General features: G+C 39.6%; 1 protein-coding gene across 2 annotated transcripts in view; it reads right to left on the bottom strand.

Annotated features, from left to right (window-relative positions):
• Positions 1-329: 329 nt before the first annotated feature.
• Positions 330-21,576, bottom strand: part of wars2 (tryptophanyl tRNA synthetase 2, mitochondrial) — a 37,853-nt gene continuing 16,606 nt past the window's right edge. For both annotated transcript variants that reach the window (XM_062971804.1, XM_062971805.1), the window contains exons 2-6: positions 14,042-14,299; positions 5,726-5,806; positions 4,488-4,573; positions 3,332-3,450; positions 330-795 (exon numbers count right to left, since the gene is read on the bottom strand). In XM_062971804.1, the coding sequence (XP_062827874.1) occupies positions 347-795; positions 3,332-3,450; positions 4,488-4,573; positions 5,726-5,806; positions 14,042-14,299 (993 nt within the window). In that variant the 3' untranslated portion in view covers positions 330-346. The remainder of the gene's footprint in view (positions 796-3,331; positions 3,451-4,487; positions 4,574-5,725; positions 5,807-14,041; positions 14,300-21,576) is intronic.

Genomic DNA, 21,576 nt, shown 5'->3' with positions numbered 1-21,576 from the left:
GCAAAGATGAAGTACTTTGGCCACATCATGAGAAGACAGGAAAGCCTAGAGAAGAGAATGATGCTGGGGAAAAAGGAAGGAAAAAAGAAGAGGGGGCAATCAAGGGCAAGATGGATGGATGGTATCCTTGAAGTGATTTGCTTGACCTTGAAGGATCTGGGGGTGGCAACGGCCAACAGGTAGCTCTGGTGTGGCTGGTCCATGGGGTCACGAAGAGTCAGAAGCGACTGAACAAATAAACAACAACAAACCATGCCTCAGGGATCTAACAACATAGAGGAAGAAAATGGATGCTAGAAAACAGGACTCAACATCATAACTGATACACCTCCTTTTTGTCTCTAGTTTAATGCAACCCTACTAGTCTTTTGATTTCCAAGTACACAGGGCTGGCAAGTTCTTTGGCTTTTTCTGCTCCAGTGCATAAAACCTTTTCCAAATATGCTCTATCTTCTTTTAGTCTCTTAAACTCATTCCTGATTGGAGAAAATTTTTCAATGACTGCCTCTGCTACCACTGCCTTGTAGTGAGCAGTATCAAGGCCAACACTTTGGTGTACTACTTCCTCTGTGCTGAGCCCAGTGATGGCCGAATGAATAGCCACGAGATTGGAGACACCTGGGCGGCCTTCTGGGTCATAAGTCACTTCAGAAGTAAAGTCTGTGACAGCCTTACGAAATTTCTTATGTATCTCCTCAGGACTGTCTGTTACGCATACTGTGGCTAACTTCTGAGGGTCTGATTTTGACATCTTGGATGAAGGATCTCTGAGGGACTTCACCTTCTTTGTAGTAGCTAAAAGCAAGAGAAAGAGATGCATTACACAAGAGAAACTAGTCTACATCTCACCATAATTTCTCTAAGTGGTCTTAGACAAGCCATTCAGCCTTCCCACTCAGCAGTGTAATACAGAGATAATATTATTGATCTTCTTTATAGAGTTGCTATAAGGATTGCATGATAGTATGCGAAACACACTAGAACGCACTATACAAACGGCAGGAGCGATTACACTGACTAATATACATTTTGGTGACGCAAATGTTAGCCCTGTTTCTGAGTATATTTGACTTGCAGATTTAAAAAATGGCACCAGTTTTCCCCAGTTGGCTCTAGTTTTTGGGATACAGAACATATAACATGTTCTATGTTCGCCCATAGAAAAACCATAACCATATCTAAGAAACTTAAGCACATGTGATCTATCTATCCAATGCAATTTTCTGAATCCACACCACTCCAGGAACAGGCCTAAAACCCAAGACACCAAGACATTTTTTGGTTGGGCTGTGTTATTGTTATGTGCCTTCAAGTTTACTCCAACATAGTAAACCTATTTTAAGTTTTCTTGCAAGATTTATTGAGAAAATGTTTGTCATTAGTTTCCTCTAAGGCAGTGGTTCTCAACCTATGGGTCCCCAGATGTTTTGGCCTTCAACTTCCAGAAATCCTAACAGCTGATAAACTGGCTGGGATTTCTGGGAGTTGTAGGCCAAAACATCTGGGGACCCACAGGTCAAGAACCACTGCTCTAAGGCATATAATGTGTCCAAAGTCACACAGTGGGTTTTCATGACAGATGAAAGTTCGAACTGTTGTCTTTTGAAGTCCTAGTCCAACATGGTTTCACTACACTATGCTGGCTCATGATCATTATACCACATACATATTTCACCAAGAATCTCTTGTCTAAATACCATGGTCCCTCTGGATCCACAATTTCTACCAACTAAAGACTGCCACACCCCATATTATTAAATGGCAACAACATGAATGCAGATGTGCTGAAGCACACATCACACCCATTTTATAGAATGCAATCATTGGTGTTTTTGGTATTTGTGAAGGTTCCTAGAACCAAATCATGGCTGATAAGGCAGGACCACTGTATATATATATTTTACTTTGGTTTGCAAAGGTGTCATACAGTTTCTTTTCACCTGTACAAATAACACTATGTAACATGATTTCTGTTCCTGGGTTATAAATGTCATTTCCTAATTGGTTCTATCATAAAAACATGGGAAAAGTTTATTATACCCTTCCACATGTTTTGCTATAGTGTTTCAGTGAATATCTCCTAGAGTCTCAACCAATTCAACATAGTTTGTGGCAGCCACAAGAATGAAGTTTTTGGAGTATAACAACTACTTTCAAAGTAAATACTGCACAATTAAACAGAAAATAACAGTTTAAAACCAGGAACAGATTTTTCCCCCAAATTTTGTTACATAGTGTAATGTGTTCACAAGCCCCTCCTCTTAAATACAGATAAGTATTGCCAGACTTCTAGAACAGTGGGAAAAGTGCAGTCCATGTGCCTCTGGGCCCCATTTCCATGGCCTGTGAAGTCACCAGTTCCTCAAAGCTCCGCTTCACTTCTTTAATAAATTGTCTGGTTTTTAGGAAATTTTTAACCTCAATGGCTGAAAATACATGAGATTACTCTCACTCCACTAGCAACCCATTTTACCCCAAAACACCTACATTTTCTTCTGCTGTTCCTGTCAAAACAATCATAACCACAAGAACATATATATATATCCCACTCAATGCAGTTTACAGAATATTCAAAAACTGAGCAGATTAAAAACACACCACTAATATATATATATATATATAACACCATTCCAAAGAGCAATGGAACAATCTATAGAATTAAAGTAATTTAAAATTCATTAAAAGGCAGAATATACAAATTAAAACAACATAACCATTAAAAGCCCATTATAGTCCATTCCTGAAAGCCTGCTGGAATAGGAAAGTTTATGTTTGCTGGCAGAAAAAGTGCAAGGAGGGGAGCATTCAAACCTCTCTGAGAAGGAAGTTCCAAAGTCTAGGAGCAACTATTAAGATGGCCACCAAATGTAACTGGGAAGGTGGTGGGATGGATAACAGGGTTTCCTCCAAAGATCTTAAGAGCTGAGACTGGCTTTTTAAAAACAGTGTCAGAAGCGATGTCGTTTCTGGTGTGTGAGAACTGGCCATCTACAGAGACATTATCCAGGGGACACCTGGGTGCGTTACTGGGAGGCTTCTCTCATGTCCCCTCAAGCTAAAGCTGACAGACAGAAGCTCACTCCGTCTTGTGGGTTCAAATTGGTTGATATAGGAAAAAAACATCATCCAGATATCTGGGAACTAATTGCATAGTGATGCAATATCAATTCTTATCACCATTTTGAAAGGGAATACAAAGGAAAACAGAAGTATATGGGTTTGCTGGGGTATGGGGGGGGGGCTTTGCATCCACGTTTGGGGAACACTGGTCCGCAGTTGCCAACCCCTGCTCTAGAAAAAGTATCAGGTAGATTTTATACTTCTTTCTTACTTAAAATGGCCTTGGGTACTGGAAAAAAGTCCCCGTATTTCTTGTTGAAGCGGCGGGCTGTATCTTGGGTCAGCTCCAAATGAAGGACTTGATCTTCTCCAACAGGAACATGTGTTGACCTTCCATTAAAGAATACATATAAGTACACGGTCACATCTGTTTGATTAAAACTATATCAGAAGAACTAAAAACAAATGTTGAATTAAGCTAGTACATTAGATTATATAAACTAGAATGGTCCAATGCCTGTGGGCCGCATGCGGTCCACCAATTCATTTTTGTTGGCCTTTGCCCTTCTTACTGGAAAAATATTTTAATTATGTAATTAAATATTAATATTTTAATTATGTAATTCAGTATTAATTATGTAATTGGTTTTCTTTCTGGAATGTCTCTGGCCCTCACATTCCTATATTAAAGTTTGATTGGCCTTTGGGTAACTAAAGATTGGACCACACTGATATAAACTACAGGTTGTGTCAATATTTAAGGGAGTCAACATTCCTCCTCACTATGCCCACTTGACCACTCCAGAGGGTCCTTCAGCCACACTTTCAAGACCCCAAGTCCTTTAGTTCCCAGCCTTTTCAGCCATTTCCCATCACTTTTGAACACATACATTAAAAGTAAAGCAAACCTAAGAAAAGCTAATACAGGCAGTCCCCAAATTACAAACATCCTACTGACAGATACTGTAGTTAAAAACAGGGGTGAGGCAACTGGAAGTGAGAGAAATCTCCTTGTTGGAAGGGAAGTGCACTCTTGAAAGAGTTATTATGGGGAAAAGATGCCCCCAATGAAGCTTGTTTCCATAACAAGCCAAACTTTTCAAAATCAATTTTCACAGGGACAGAAAGTGAGGCGAAATCTTTTGAATAGGGGCACGGACAGCAAAATAAGCACCACTGGGATGTTAACCCTTCCCTATGTGATCCGAAGAATGTGCACGCATGCAAGCACACACACACACATATATGACTGGAGTTACACTTAAAAATATACCTGTTCCGACATACAAACACATTCAACTTAAGAACAAACCTCAAGTACTTATCTTGTTCGAAACTTGGGGCCTGCCTTTATTTAGTTTATGCAACAAAATAATTCCCTTTCATTGTTTTATCGCAACCTTCATATTAATTTTGTTTATTCTTACTTATAGAGAAGAATATCTGCAGCTTGAAGGACAGGGTAAGTGAAGAGGCCAGCTGTCCCTTCATTCATCTGGGTGGCATTCTTTATCTAGTTCCATAAACAAACAAACAAACAAACAAACAAATAGTTTACATGACTAATATAGGGCCAATCTTTTAATCTTTAACACACAAAAAAAGAATAATAGTTACGACTAAACTGTTCTCTTATAAACTGAAGATATGAAATGTGGCTTTTGTAATTTAAGAAATCACCAAAATAAGCAATTCAAATATTATCTTAAACCAGACATGGGTAATTGTTAGGCCTAATATTACCCAATCAGCCTGCTAGCTTTCCTCTGCAGAAATACTTCTTAACTTTTACCATGCAGAGATCTGGGCTGAGTAAGTGTTTTGGGGTCTACCTTAAATACTCATAGTTGAAATGCAGCTCCTAGCACTTTTAACAGCTTGGAATTTGTCCCTTAAAATAAAAGCCACTTTCCATTACAAACACATACATTAAAGGTAGAGAATATACATTCTGAATTCCCATGAAAATTATTCTACAAATGATGAATATTTTTCTTTAGCAAAACGTAAAACATTTATAGTCTTGCATCATCCTCATCCCCATCCCCATCCCCATCCCCACCATCACCACCTGTCTCTCATTATAGATTGAGGAAGCAGGAAACAACAGGAACAAATAGACGCATAACAAACACGGACACCATTTAAAAATAGGTTAAAAACTCATATGAAAAACAATCAATCCATAACTTAAAAACTCAAAATTTAAAATCCATCTGGATAGGGTTGCTGGAAGAGATTGGTAGCAAATCTAGTTGATGGATTTCCTCCAGCAGGTCATTCCATAATTTGGGGATAGCTGATGAAAAAGTTTCTCATTAATAGTTACCAGCACTTGTCTAGGCTTTTACCATTCTACTAGCCATCTCAAGCATAAACATATAGACATCAACAGACGCTTGCGCTACCAGGGAAATACTTGACAGTACAGTATATGAAAAATCAGAAAGCAGGATTGTCTTTAAGATCCTTCCATTACTGGAAGGGGAGTGTCAAAGAATCTCAATGTATGTTGAGGCCACAGCAAGATGACGACAAGACCATGTTTGGTGCTTCTGTATTGATGAAAGGCAAGACACAAAATATAGACAACCTCAAAATGTTCTTGGGTGTGTGAAAATGATGTGACAGACATCTCTAGACAATTTAACTATAACATACATACCTTCCAGTGAGGAAAATGTTGCAGACGTGGTACACTTGTGAAACACCCCAGAATCCAGGCAAGTTGTGTATGTTCTGGCACCTGAAATAAATCAGAATGTGAAATTATGAGCAGCTTATGATCAACATATGATGGGCAGAAGGAAGAAGTATGAAACACAAAGTATTTTTTTCAAATGTACTTTTATTTTTACTGCCATCTCTTTATTTAAGTGGGTTGTTTTATTTAGTCTCCATATTGTATACCTGTTCTTTTTATTGCTGGACCCCATCTTGTAGTTATTAATGAGCGATCAAAGCAGACAGGGGTTATTTCTTAGAATTCTGGTATAATATCTTATAGTATTAGAATCGAATATATTTTACAGTAGCTAGAATGTATCTCTGAATAAAATGTATCATCTCTTTTTGGATGCAGCTCAGGGGCCTATCCTAATTGGTTTCAGGATCAACACATTCGGCAGATCATATCCTTGACGTGATATTCAGCTTGGAACATACGGATCTGTGGGCGGAGGTGATCAATACCTCCAAGTTGTCTTGAACAGATCACTTTCTGGTCAGGGCTAGTATCACACCTACAACCTGCCCCTGTAGGGGTGAAGGACCTATTAAAATGCTCCATTCTCGAAGGCTAATGGATCCTTTGAGATTCCAGGAGGCCTTAGAGCAATGGTTCTCAACCTATGAGTCCACAGATGTTTTGGCCATCAACTCCCAGAAATCCTAACAGCTGGTAAACTGGCTGGGATTTATGGGAGTTGTATGCCAAAACACCTGGGGACCCACAAGTTGAGAACCACTGCCTTAGAGGGTTCTATGGCTGGCATCACCGATGATTCTGTTGAATCCCCGGTCAATAAGTGGAATCAAAATCTAACTAGGGCTATTGACATGATTGCACCCAAACGTCCTCTCCAACCTGTGACAAAACGGGCTCCTTATATACCAACTCTCAGGGAAATGAAATGGGAAGGACAATGACTGCAGTGCAGTTGGCGGAAAACTCGACTTTTATGTGACAAGACATGGTAAAGAGGGTACCTTTGCTCCTATAAGGTGGCAATACTTGCAGCAAAGAAAGCTTTCCTCTCTGCAAGCATTGTGTCTGCTGATTCACGTACAGCTAAGCTGTTCAGAGTAGTGAAAGCCTTAATCCCCTCCGAACCCATTGTTAGAATCTTCAGTAGCTCACTGTGGTGCTTTTAACAACCATTTTGCAAATAAAATATCTCTCATAAGAGCCTACTTAAGACACTGTCATTGGAGCAGAAAACAACAATGAGGTGTCCAGCAACTCTGTGAGTGGGACTACACTGGATCAGTTTCAATAGGTGAGTACTGTTGATATGGACAAGCTGCTGGTGCAACTAAGGAAGACAACCTGCTTTCTTGATCCCTGTCCCTCTTGGCAGGTCGTCTAGGGAGGAGATACAATTTGATCTCAAACACAACAAATTATTAATGCCTCTCTCAGGGAGAGGAATTTTCCATCTTGTTTAAAAGAAGCTGTAGTTAGACCACTGCTGAAAAGCCCTTCCTGGATCCCCTGGATCTTAATAACTACAGACCAGTGTCTAACCTCCCTTTTTTGGGTAAAGTGATTGAGAAGGCTGTTTCCCTCCAATAAAAATAAACATAACAGCAACAAAATGATATTGAATATTACTAGAAAGTCCAGCAAAGCTAACAAGGATGCTCTCCCCTTCTTTACTTCCCAGTGTGGATTCTATAGAGCGGAAAACAAAGCTCTTCCAAACCAGGCCTGAATGCAGACTAAACCAAGTTTGAATCCAAAGCAGAATATAGAATAAATAATTTCAGATAAAGAAAATATTGCTGAGTACTTGGCATTTATTTCAGATGATCTTATTGCAAACCACACATTTTCTTTCCCATTTCATTGGCATTAGGCATAAACTGTAATGACTCCTGAAACAGCAAAAAATGGATTCTGATGTGGCTTGGAAAGTAATGTATATTGTTTTCTGGCCAGATCTCCCAACAAAAAGCGGGCCGCAGTGAGAAAGAAACAGATGTACATACAAAGGGGGAGGAGGAGGAGGGAGAAAACAGGACCTTGGCGTGCGGGACCATTTCTACTCACCTATTAACTAATAGCAAAAAAGTTTACTGAATCGTCTTTTGTGGGAAAGGTCTTTTATTTTTCAACCTGACAGAACAAACAATTAGAGTACATTCATTCACATATCTTGAGATTTAAACGTTATGGGCTTTCCAAACATTAGTACCCCATTTACAGTTTGACAACTACTCATCCTACATTGCAATAAGCACAAGAAGTTTCCATATTCTCTTTCTGTTAAGATGTTGTTCCATATTTTTCTCACAGTTCATCTTTTCTGTATTTTCAAACAGAGTTTCAAATGAACGTATTTGCTCAGTTCCATTGAGCAATAGCCAGATATTTTCATAATAGTCAGAAAGATGACAATTCAAACACACTTAGGAATCAAATGCAAAAATATCCAGTTGTAAGATAGAGAAAACGTCTGTCTTCTCGGTTACATTGGTAATGACAAAGAGATTGTTTGCCTGGAAAACTCACAGCAACCCAGTTTTTTTTCTATTGCATAACCAACTCCCTACCTTCCAGTACTTCCATTTTATCCATAACTTTATCCATAACAGTGCAACTTTATGCATGTCTACTCAGATGTAAGTCACACTGTGTTAAATGAGCCCAACTCACAGGCAAGTAGAGTGTAGCTGCAGTCTAAGTATGCAATTCTAGATACTCTTACCTGAGCACAAATTCCAACTCAATGTGTGACTCATCTCCAAGTAAACTGCATAGGATTACATTTGCAAAGGATGTTGCTAACAGCTAACCCTTTTCCAGGAACTGAGACCAATGAAATGCAGTGATCTAATATGCTGCAGTTCAAAACCTTTCATATCTCCTGCTGGAAGAATATGTTTTTAGTGCAGATATGATCTTCCTCTGAAAATGTTTCCTGGAGCATTGCTAAAAATACTTGGAAGAACATGAGTGTTATAGCTCCCCCATTAGCTGATTTCCCCAAAGATGTGATCATCCAATATGTTATAACTCTCTACAGAGTTCTTACTGGGCACCAGTTCAATTATCTGTTGTTTCAGGATTCTGTTTCCCCGATTCAAGGCTGTCTTTTCCCCATATCCACTTTACTTCTCTTTCCCAATTATTCTCAATTTGAAACTGGAAAAATATTGAGTTTGGTTAATATATTCCTTTTAATGTTGGATCCAAAGCTTTAATAGCAATGCTTGTTTTATAGATTTTGTCCTTTTGGTTTTTCTTTCTTTCTATATACCAAATACTGCAGAAGACAGGACCAGAATTTTAAAATGATCTTAACAGAGATGAAAAGACCAAATAAAATTTCAGTAGGGACAAATAAAACTATTATTACCGGTTGTTAGGAATTGTGGGAGTTGAAGTCCAGAACACATGAAGAGCGGAAGTTTGCCCATGCCTGTTATAAATTGTCTTTCAAATCTTGTTTTCATATAAAATGAAACCTTTAATAATAATTTTTCCAAAATCCCCCTTGATCCATAGGAAGTTTAAGGCCAGTATTGACTTGATCCATGTAAACAGATTCCAAATAAGATCAAATGTTTCTACTTTTATGTTTTGTCTTGCTATTCTAACTCTGGATGCTCATTTTCTTGAATGAGATACTGACCATATTCTATTTAACCACTTTTAAATTTTCCACTGAGAAATTTTATTTTATTTTCTTTTTTTCCTTGGCCACAAAACTTTATCCTTGATTAATTTTGAAAGGACCCGGGTTATCAGGATTACTCCTAAACCCCATAGCATTGAGCAAGAACTACTAAAGTGGTGTTAAACTGAAGAATTTCTGCAGTGTTGATGCACCTCTAAGCAGTAATCTTATACCCATTTAACTCATTATATCCAGGGGTACTCACTTTTCAGTAGACATGTAGAATTGTAGTTTAAGCTTTCCTAAATACTGTTTCCCACATTTAAGGGTAGCTTCCTGAAAATTTGTCCATCAGTTACAGTAGCACATCAATATTTTTAGATGATCAAAATCATTATCATGTGGATATGAAAAACTCAATAAGCAGTCTATGAGAGTATCTACATTGTAGAATTAATGCAATTTGACACCACACTGCTCAATGCTATGGAATATTAGGAGTTGTAGTTTGGTTATGCACCATCACTATCTGGAATAGACTAAAGACCTTGTAATCTACCTCACTGATAAAAACAGCTTCCTCCCCAGAGGTGATGTAACACTGCTCTTTCTCTAATCAGATTCTTAGAGGCAACATTAACATACCAGATCCACCGAACTTCCATCCGATTAAAATGATCAGCTGATCACATCAGTCGTTGCTCGGTATGCAGCACCTGCTATGAGTTTATATTGGTCAAGTCTTCTTTCTCATATCTTGATTTAGGTTTGTGTTGGTGTTCTGCCTGGTATCAAGCTTCCTCTAAATTCTTGATAACATGCAAACATTTTACATTACATGGAGCTTTACTGAATTAAATTTTATATATGTTACATATTTTATTAACCACAGAATCAAGTATCATATAGTTAGAAGAAACCACAATGCAATTCTGCTATGCATGAACACACAATCAAAGTACTCCTATTTGACATTATTTATGTTATTTACATCCCATTATTTACATTTTGCAAATTTTTCTCAAATCAGCATGCAGTCTGCAACAATTCCCGTTTTTGTTAACGTTGAGGCACGAAAACAGCACTCAGATGTTTACAATATAATAGTTCCTATTTGAAGAAACCTTCTGGAGCTTCTCTCTTCATCACATACAGTTGCCATCTGGAATTCTTACGTCACTGAAATAAAGTCTATTTCTCCTAGCTGTTTTTAACTCTCTCTCTTGGCTGAGCTTGAGCTTTTACAAATCTGAAAAATCTACAATGGTTATGCTGAATTTTTCCTTTGTAACGTTGTGACCAAGAGATTTATGCCTTCAAGGACACACACATCAAACACTATATTTCTCATTAATTCTGTTTGTATCTCCATATCCATTTCATCATCATCATCATCATCATCATCATCATCATCATCATCATCATCATCATCATCATTTAATTACTTATTAATCGCCCTCCATCCAAGATGCTCTAGGCGATTTACAAGATAAAATTGTAAAGGATAAAAACATACAAATATTGATAAAATCAACTGGCTCTAGACCTGGCTCTAGTAAAGAGCCAGGTCTTAAGTGCTAGGGTAAAAGGCCCTAACTCACGCATTTGCTCAAACATGGCCTGTCTTTCCATGCTGTTCATCCCACAGCAGCTAAGACACACATTTTATATGTCCTGACACAGTACCTGTGATATGAAATATGCAGAAGAGATAGATAGACAGTAAGTTGGTCAACTACAGATCCTAATGTTTGGTGGAACAGTTTCTTTCTATAAAAACAAATGCAGACAACTCAGAATTATTGAGAGTTGTGAAAACCATAAAGAAATAGGGTGTTGCTGTGCATGATCTGGTTCTGTGCTAGAGACCAGTTATGCATACTAAACAACTGGAGTTCTTGAAATTATCATTGCTACCACTGAAACAGCTGAACTATGAACCATCTCTTTTCCACCTTAAACTGTAAAATGCTTCTGAGTTCATACCCTCGGCTTGTGTATTCATATATAGTAACTTTGAATCACATTTTGAAGAAAAATATGACATAAAGAAATAAAATAAATAAATAAACAAACGAATAAGTTCTTCCTGGTGCCACTATAGCCTAGCACAGTGGTTTTCAACCTGGGGTCCCCTGATATTTTTGGCCTTTAAAGGTAAAGGTTTTCCCCTGACGTTAAGTCCAGTCGTGACCGACTCTGGGGGTTGGTGCTCATCTCCATTTCTAAGCCGAAGAGCCGGCGTTGTCCATAGACACCTCCAAGGTCATGTGGCTGGCATGACTGCATGGAGAGCCGTTACCTTCCCGCCGGAGCGGTACCTATTGATCTACTCACATTTGCATGTTTTTGAACTGCTAGGTTGGCAGGAGCTGGGGCTAGCAGCGGGCGTTCATTCCGCTCCCAGGATTTGAACCTGGGACCTTTCGGTCTGCAAGTTCAGCAGCTCAGCACTTTAACACACTGCACCACCACCAGGGCCCCCGGAAATCCTAACAGCTGGTCAACTGGCTGGAATTTCTGGGAGTTGTAGGCCAAAAACATCTGGGGACCCCAGGATGAAAACCACTGGAGCAGAACAGAAAGCCAGGCTTTCCCATGGGACCCAAAATAAATGCATGCACCAGGACTACAAACAGCCTAGTTATTCTTCTTGTACTTGCACCATTGAGCTGCACTAACCATATACACTTCAGACATACAACTCTTCCTAAATTCTAAAACAGATACATGAAGGCATAAAGAAACATGGCCAAACATGGCTACTGTAAAAGACATGGCTAAAACTAAGGTGTGCATCAGTATTGAGTCTTATGGTAATCTACGTGCTGAGGCAAAATAAAAGGGGAAGTACCATGAGGCTTGCAAACACACAGTAGCCATTGGGAAAAGAGGAGGAAAAGACACAAGAAAAGTAAGCTATATTTGCTTTTAAAATATTTTCTGCTTCCTTTTCCCAAAGTTGGACTGCTTCTGAAGCCAAATGGAGGACTTGTGAGGTGGGGAAGAAGCCCAGATAGAATGGGAACGGAGGGAGAGAGAGAGATGAGAGCTACAGTAGAGTCTCGCTTATCCAACATTCGCTTATCCAATGTACTGGATTATCCAATGCAGTCTGCCTTTTAGTAGTCAATATTTTTGTACTCAATTTTTTCAAAACATTATGATGTTTTGGTGCTAAATTTGTAACTACAGTAATTACTACATAACATTGCTGCGTATTGAACTGCTTTTTCTGTCAAATTTGTTGTAAAACATGATGTTTTGGTGCTTAATTTGTAAAATCATAATGTAATTTAATGTTTAATTTGATGTTCCTTAATCCCTCCTTATTATCCAACATATTCGCTTATCCAACGTTCTGCCGGCCCGTTTATGTTGGATAAGTGAGACTCTACTGTATTGCCAAACGGCATCCCACAAAGTGATTTTTTCCAACTCCTTCACCTGAAATATAACCTACTCTAACTGGTATTCATCGAGAGTCTACCTTTTAAACATAAACTAGCACTGACCCTGCTAAGTTTGGAACCACTTTTAATTGCCATGGCTCAGTACTCAGCAATCCTGGGAGTTTTAGTTTGGTAAGGCACCAGCATTTTATGGCAGAGAAGTCTGAATACCTTGTAAACTACTGTCCCCATGATTCCATAGCATTGAACCACAGCAGTGAAAGTAGTGTCAGACTGCATTAATTCCAGTGTAGATGCATCCAAGGACTTTGGAATCACCTACCGGTAGGATACGCCTATACTGTAAGCATGTATGCTGTTCGATAACACTGAGAATATCATTATTCAGTGTACATGGGATTTGTCGTTTGGGGAGGCACCATCCCTCTTTGGCAGTTGTAGAACTACAGCTCCCAAGATTCCAAAGCATTTATTTATTTATTTATTTATTTATTATTTGCAGTATTTATATTCTGCCCTTCTCAGCCCGAAGGGGACTCAGGGCGGATTACAATGAACACATATATGGCAAACATTCAATGCCAACAGACAAACAACATTCAGTTTTAGACAGACACAGAGGCATTTTTAACTTCTTTCCAGCTTCACGATTCCGGCCACAGGGGGAAGCTGTTGCTTCACCGTCCATTGGTGGCTGTTCTTCCTCTTCTTTTCCTCGTGAGCAGTTTTATGGTGTTGTAGATTAGTTAAATTAGCCTACCGCATAAAGCGTACCTAAATTGAGCTAGGGCAATTGAAGTGGTACCAATTTGCATTAATTCTACAGCATAGATTCACCTAAGGAAGCTGAGGCAAGATAAACAAGACAAGCTTCTTAAGGGGTTATCTATTTCTCTGGTATTTCTTTTCAATTGCTGGAAGATTTGGTGTCCTAACACTTTGGTTTTTAACAAAGCAGTTCTAAGCAGATAGCAACTGTAAATCAAATCTTTTTTGGCCAAATTTGAAAGCATGTACTTTTTGCAGCTGTGTATTACATTTGCCAGCAAATATGTGTTTTTTTTAGTTTCAGGGTTTTAAAAATTGAGGTGCACATTACATTTGATAATGCACTAGATTTGAATAAATTTGAGTAAACATGGTATAGGGTATAGAAAAAAGGACATGTTCAAATGGCATTAAGTGAACCAGAGAGAAAGAGAGAGGGTGAGGGAGGGAAATACTGACCTGAGATTGCTGGAAAAGGATGCATTTCTGTGGATTTAGGCCACAGGCAAGGAGAACAGCTGCAATGTCTTGGATGTTTGTGCGTAGAACAGCGGGCTCCCTTGGTGTGGTCAGAGAATGGAGATCCACAATGCTGTATAGTACAGAGCTGCATTCTTCCTGCAACTTCACCCAGTTTATGATAGCGCCAAGGTAATTTCCAAGGTGAGGGATCCCAGTGGGTTGAATACCCGAGAAAATTCTTTTCAAGCCTTTATTCTGTAAGAAAACAATAATTCCGTATCATTTGTGAACTCATAATTTGAGAATGTGGAGCAGAAACTGCACTAAAAGCACTTGGGAAAAATAAATCACCAGAATAGATGGCATTCTAACAGAGTTTTCAGATTACAGAGCTAGAATCCCTTCACTTTCTGACAAACATCTGTCAACAAATACGGAAAACAAAACGACAGCCCACAGATTGGAAATGTTGACTATACATTCCAAGATCCAAGAAAATAGAAACTATTAGACTATTGCAAAAATATCCCATGGAAGCAAAATGATGCTCACTATTTTACACGGACCTTTACCATACAAGGAAGTTGGGTTCAGCAAAGAAAGAGACATTAAGGATAAAATTGTAAACCTATTGTTGGATAATGGAGTATACCAAAGAATATGAGAGGAAGGTCAGCCACTGTTTTATGGATTCCTTCATAATTGTGCGGCTGTCTTGCGATGGTTTTAAATAATGGTTTTAATGTGAAGGTAACTGTTTTTAGTGTTTATGTATATTTATGGTTTATTTTATGCGCTGGCATTGAATGTTTGCCGTATATATGTTGTGTTCCTCCCTGAGTTCCCTTTGGGATGAGAAGGGCAAATATAAATGTTTTAAATAAATAATAAATAAAATAATTTATTCTGTCTTCTTCAATGACAGCATTGTTTTCCTTTTGGGAGAAGACTAAGACAAAGATGGCACTAAGCAGGTCAGCCTTCTTTCTGTCCCATTAGCATTTCACCATCTTCTCCAGGAAGTGACTGAATAAGAATACCTAGCTACTTAAATCCCAAGGGCCAGTTTGCAGCGTAGATGCGCCTAAAGGTGAGCTTTATCCACAGACTGAGAAATTAGTAGTGCCAATTTATTTTTCTTTGTCAAATCTTACTAGTGGTCAAAGGTAGTGAATTTTACATGGTGTTAAGATCTCAGAATCTTAGGCTCCTTCTACATCTCTATATATAAATCTGTTCTGTCCATTTCTACCTTAATAAAAACAGTGAAACTACAAAACACGAAACTTGGCAACAAAACACATGGTCCTCCCCGCTGTGTTTAGACGACAAAACCAAAACACAATTCGAAGTCCATGTCCCAAAATCCAAAAACAGCTATGTGCGCATGCGTGGGGCTGGCACCTGTATTTCAGCAGCGCGTGGGCAGCCCAACCACCACGGCAGAGGGCTTGGCTGAGGAAAAAAAGGGGGAAAGCTTTCCCCATCTCAAGCATCCAAAAACTAATCAGTGAGGGACAATCGGACATTTGCGAATGCACCCGGCCCGGGGGGGGGGGGGGGGGAGAGGGCGAACTACACCTCAGCAGCGTGCGAGCAGCCTAACCGCCATGGCAGACAGCTTACCGCACGCTGGGGAGGATGATGCGGCTGAGGAAAAGAAGAATGAAAGTTTTCCCCATCTCAGGCATCCAAAAACTAATTGGTGAGGGACAATCGGACATATGCGAATGCGCCCGGGAGGGGGGGGGGGAGGACAACACTCTGAAAACAGGTGAATTGCACACAAGAAACAAACAGGGCTAACACATCTCAACAAAGGATTCACCCAGGCAGGAATCAGCCAGGCTTTAAAGCTGCAAGGCAATTACATGCTAATCATTCCGGCTAATTGCAGCATTCATACTTGCCTCCAACAGACAAAAAAACAAACAAACAGAAACACTGTATATTAACAAGCTTTAGGAAACAATATCCCCTAATGGCACAGCATGTTAAAGTGCTGAGCTGCTGAACTTGCGGACCAAAAGGTCGCAGGTTCGCATTGGGGAAGCGCAGTGAGCCTCCACTGTTAGCCTAAGCTTCTACCAACACAGAAGTTAGAAAACAAGCAAATGAAAGTAGATCAATAGGTACTGCTCCGGCGGGAGGGTAACAGTGTGCCATGCAGTCATGCCAGCTGCCACATGACCTTGGAGGTGTCTACGGACAACGCCGGCTCTTCGGCTTAGAAATTGAGAAGAGCACCAACTCCCAGAGTAGGACACGACTGGACTTAATGTCAGGGGAAAACTTTACCCTTTTCCTTAACTACAACCAGTTCCTCAATACTTGATTTCCCATACCACCATACTTCGCCACAGCAACACGTGGCCGGGCACAGCTAGTAGCTGTATAAAATCCACATTGGACCGGATTATATGGCAGTGTGGACTCTGATAATCTAGTTCAAAGTAGATATTGTGGATCATCTGCCTTGATATGGCTGCGTGGAATCATAGAGTTGTAAGAGATCACAAGGGCCATGCAGTCCAAACTTCTGCCATGAAGGAAAACACAATAAAAGTAATCCCAACAAACAGTCATACAGCTTCTGCTTAAAAACCTCCAGAGAAAGAGGCTCCACTAGACTCCAAGGCAGCATATTCCACTAGCAAATAGCTATGACTGTCAGGATGTTTTTCCTAACATTTAGCTGCAATTTCTTTCCTGCAATTTGAATCCTTGCTCCATGTCCTACTCTCTAGAGCAGCAGAAGACAAGGCTAGTCCTTCCTTCCAATGCCGAGGAAGTCAAAGGAGGGAAAGGTGGGCGTCTTTCCCTCCTTCTTCTTCCTTGGCGGGAGAGGAGGTAGCTGCCACCGCCGCAGAAGGCAAAGGAGAAGGAGGGAAAGACATGTGCCTTTCCCTCTTTCTCCTTCGCCTTCCTCGGCAGAGGAGGAGGGAGCTTTTCCCTCTTTCTCCTTCGCGCCTCATGCGCCTTCTTTGGCGGCAGCGGCGGCTCCCTCCTCCAAAGTCTTACTTGCGAGGGATGTCTTATATTTGGCAATCAGGAAGTTCTTCCTGATGTTCAGGTGGAATCTCCTTTCTTGTAAAATGGCTCACTGAAATCAATATATGCTACAGGAATAACTTTTTAAAAAGGTGTCGCAGTTATTCAATTCCAGAAAAATTGGCCAAAATACATAAAGAGGGTTCTAATGTATGTTGGAAATACAATCAACAGATTGGAACATTTTATCATAGACTTCTCCAAAGGCTCAGAAATACAGGAATCAAATATACTATTTGATACAGAAGATTTTGAATGCTAATACTTAACTGATACCTGAGCTGTTTTTATTGCAACTGATAGAGGATTAAACGGAGAAAGGAAATGGAAAATCACACAGAAATAAAAAAAAAAAATACTGAAATCCCAATGCATGAGGACTGGGTATTGAAATTGGCTGATTTTGCTGAAATCGACAAATTAGCTACTATTACACTCCACTTTTGTGGGTTTCACTTTCCTGAATTTGCTGCCCTACACCATTTCAATGGGGACTACAAGTCTCATGAGACTGCAAATGTGCAATGGGGTTTGGAAATTACTATGAAAAATGGCAACATGAGTGGAGGGAGGAGGTAAAACCAGGTTTCCAGGTAAACGAAGTACTGAGCAATCAGGCAAGTGCAGAAAGGAAGAGTTGCCTGGTTCCTCCTTTCAGTTTCCTGTGTGAAACAGACACTTGTGGCACACAGCAACAAGAAAAGGAGAAATAGAAGGCCCCATGCCCACCACAACCCCCGTGGCCCCATTGGCCCCCAGTCTGGGGACAAATGAAACCTCAAATATAACAGCTGAACTGTATTATGAGAAGACATGAATTATTAGAAAATATGGAAGAAAGCAGTAGAAAAAGAGGTGGGCATACTACAATTGGGTAGCATGTTACAATTGGGTAGCCTCCATCAAGGAAGATATGGCTCCGATTTTGAAAAACCTAATGAGAATAGAGCGACCCAGTAATTTCTTATTTTAAGTCAAAGTCAATTTGATGGTAATTAACAACAAGTAAATCCTCATGGTGAATGTATACCACTTGATGAAATATAAACTGAAATATAAGTACGACTAGGACCATCAAATCACAGGTCAAACGATAATGTCATTGTCTATGAAACATTATACTATGAAAAACCATAGACTGGAAAACTTCCAAGTGAACTATACTCAAACAGCAAATTTGTGCATCAGTCAATTCTGATATATATTGTTATAGGGCATATTTTATTGCAGTCTTAGAGAAACTCCACACTTTTTCCTAATTACTGCCAATTTTCCTGCATATTCTGCAGCATATACATAAAGTTGGCTTCTCTAGTCTAGGGCCCTCCAGGTGTTAAGCTTCATATTTGTTAATGAGGATGAGAGGCTTATTGTAGATTCAATTCAATAGATTTTGGAAAGTTATGAAAATATGGCAAATCTTTGTTTCATTTTTAAAAGCCATGCACATTTTTTGGAAATTAGTTCTCTTTAAACATGGGTGTCTAAATGCAAGCATGTTATTAATACACTAAAGGTATGGTGTTAGGAAAGACCAATATGCTGGTATAAATCATATCTGCTGGATGCAACGTAGAGCCAGTGTTAATAATCCCTCCAAAGATAATTGCCTATAACTTTCTCCCAAAACAGTCATGTAATATAATAATATATTGTTGTGACTGCGCCTTCGGGGATTATGGTTGATGGGGATGGAATTCGAAGAGGAAGAAAAAACCCTCGTGATGAGGGTTCACTGGAGGAGTTGCGCAGGAAGCGACTTAGAGAGCTATATGGGGGATCTTCTGAGGAATATTCAGATGGGGAGATGGATGCTGAGGAACAGGTGGTGGCTGGGGAAGCGGGCACTGAATGGGCACAGCCACCGGAGATGTCTGGTGATTTGGGGTCTATGGATACTTCTGAACCTGGGGTTTCTGCAGGAGCTGATCCCAACTGGGATGCTTGGAGAAGGGAGGATGGTTCTTTAAGTGTTCATGGGGCTAAGTGTGGGCAGGATGATTGGGACTCCGACGAATTGCTAGGTACTCCAGATCCACGAGCTCTAGCTGTGTGGAGCTCAGACTCTGAGTAGATTTGGGACACCTGGTGTTTGGGTGTGAGTGTTTGGTCACCCAGGAGGAAGGGGAATAAAATGGGAATGTTTGGCCACTGCACTTTGCGTGTGGCAAGGTGTTGCTGAGGCGCTATTGGGATCTCTGTGAAGACTGGACTTGGACTATGATTTGAATCTGCTGTTATCACCTAGCTTGGCTCTCGCTGTGTCTTATCGTGGACCTGTTTTGGATGACTGCACCCTCTTCAGACCTTGGACCGGAATTTGACCTTGCTACTGCCTTCGCCCTGTGATTGATGACTACTATCGGCTTTTGACTCCTGGCTTGCTCTTTGGACACCGCTGTTATCTCCTGACCTGACCTTGGAATCCCGGACGACGTCTTTTCACCATCCTTTTGGAGCCTTCGGCTTTATCCACATTGTGGAAGCAGTCTACTGCATTCTTAGTTTGTTTGTTTGTTTCCTGACCAATTTGGTGTTTTCTTTTGGGAACTGTTCCTTTGAAAACTACAGAGCCGGCTGGCAGGGCTTGGACTCAGAAAGTGCAGTTTGCACTAAGTTTGTTTAGCTTTGTTTTCACCTGCTTGTGTTGCTGAATTATATTTTTGTTTGAACTGCTCTTGAAGCACTGTTAGTGAAGTGTTTCAAGGTTTTTTCTGTGTTAACATTACTTTTTGGCTTATCTGCTGAATAAACTCTATTTTTGTTCGCTAATTGGCGTCTGACTCTTGACATATATGATATACTTTATTTATATTCTGCTCTATCTGCCTATAGATCTAGCTCTGACTAGTTTGGAACTTGCAATATACAGCACTACATTTAAACATCTCGGGCTACAAAGAAACTTCCTATTCAACTTCATGTGCAACAATCTCCACTTTACGACAAACCACCACTACACTCAAATAAAAAATGGACAGATTTTGGCTATTGACATTTCTTGCCGGATGTTTGGTCAACCATATTTGTCAACAAAATACAATATATATATCACCCCTTCCAGATTTCAAGGCTAACAGTGATTATTTGTGTAAAAGTCCTGAATACATTAGGATTTTGAGAGTGAAAAAATCAGGTTCATTGGGCTAAAGGTTAAGAAAGAATTATGTAAACCCTTCAACAGATGGAAAATACTAGTAGCATCATTTTTTCCACTTCTATTAATTCCATTTCTTTTTCCCATTTTTTAAAATTCATTGCCAGAACATTTTTCAGATATATACAGTTTTAATTCTCCATGAGATAAGTACTTTTCTTGATACAAGTGGGAATCCCAAAGCATAACTGTCCAAACATTAAGGAGAATTCTATAAGGTTTTACAACAATTTCACATATAACCTGGCATGTGGCTTTAAAATACAAACCAGTGTAAATCATCAATCATAACTAACAGTTTCATTTCTTAAGGGGGAAAGTATAGACTCGGGTGGTCTCTTTATTCTCTACGTTAAAGTGTAAACTAAAACTCCCATTCAAATCACATACTTCTTTTGCAAAATATTTGTAGATTTTTCCAGCCACAATATCTGGAAACCTCCATTTATTACTGTGATTACTAGATACTTAAGAATGTACCCATTTCCAGAAAATAATAGGTTGCTGCTTCACAGTGAGGTCCCATCCTGGCCTCCCTGCATCCCCTTTGGGAACTTTTAATATGTTACAGAACGTGGAGAATTCAACTCAGGTGTGTCATTTTTGACAATAATCTGGAATTTCACACATCCAGTGGAATTGGCTTCTATGTTTTCTTCTAAAAGAAAAAAAGAAACAAAATACCGTATCATATATCAAATGCCTTTGAATCTCAACTCTTTTTGAAAAGTAGCTTGCCATATAGCATTGCTACAAGAGGTCAGTAAATAGCACATGGACTGCATCCAGAAAATTAAATGCCAGACATCTCTCAATAAGAATTCATAGGGAAAACAATCACAGTTAGTCTAATGAGCTAACATTAAGCAGCTCAATATATGGCAACTTCATGCATTGTCATACATTCTCTCGTTTTCTCCAATCAGAAAAATGTTGCAAATACCTGAACAGAAAGCCTAGTATTAAACGGAGAAGGGAGAAAACATAGTTCCACTGAAAATGTAGACTAATTATACTGCAGTAGTTTATTTTAATTAAAGGTACAGGGTGACATAAAATTTAAAATGTAAAAAGTCTAAGGTAAAGGTAAAGGTTTTCCCCTGACATTAAGTCCAGTCGTGTCTGACTCTGGGGGTTGATGCTCATCTCCCTTTCTAAGCTGAAGAGCCGGCGTTATCCGTAGACACCACCAAGGTCATGTGGCCAGCATGACTGCATGGAGCACCATCCTGCCAAGTACCTATTGATCTATTCACATTTGCATGTTTTCAAACTACTACTTTGGCAGAAGCAAGAAGTAACAGCGGGAGCTTACTCCGCTTCC

Source organism: Anolis carolinensis, chromosome 2 (assembly GCF_035594765.1).
Source record: "Anolis carolinensis isolate JA03-04 chromosome 2, rAnoCar3.1.pri, whole genome shotgun sequence".
Taxonomy (NCBI): Eukaryota; Metazoa; Chordata; class Lepidosauria; order Squamata; family Dactyloidae; genus Anolis; species Anolis carolinensis.
The sequence above is the reverse complement of the archived record's forward strand: the minus strand, read 5'-3'. Positions and strand labels throughout refer to the sequence as shown.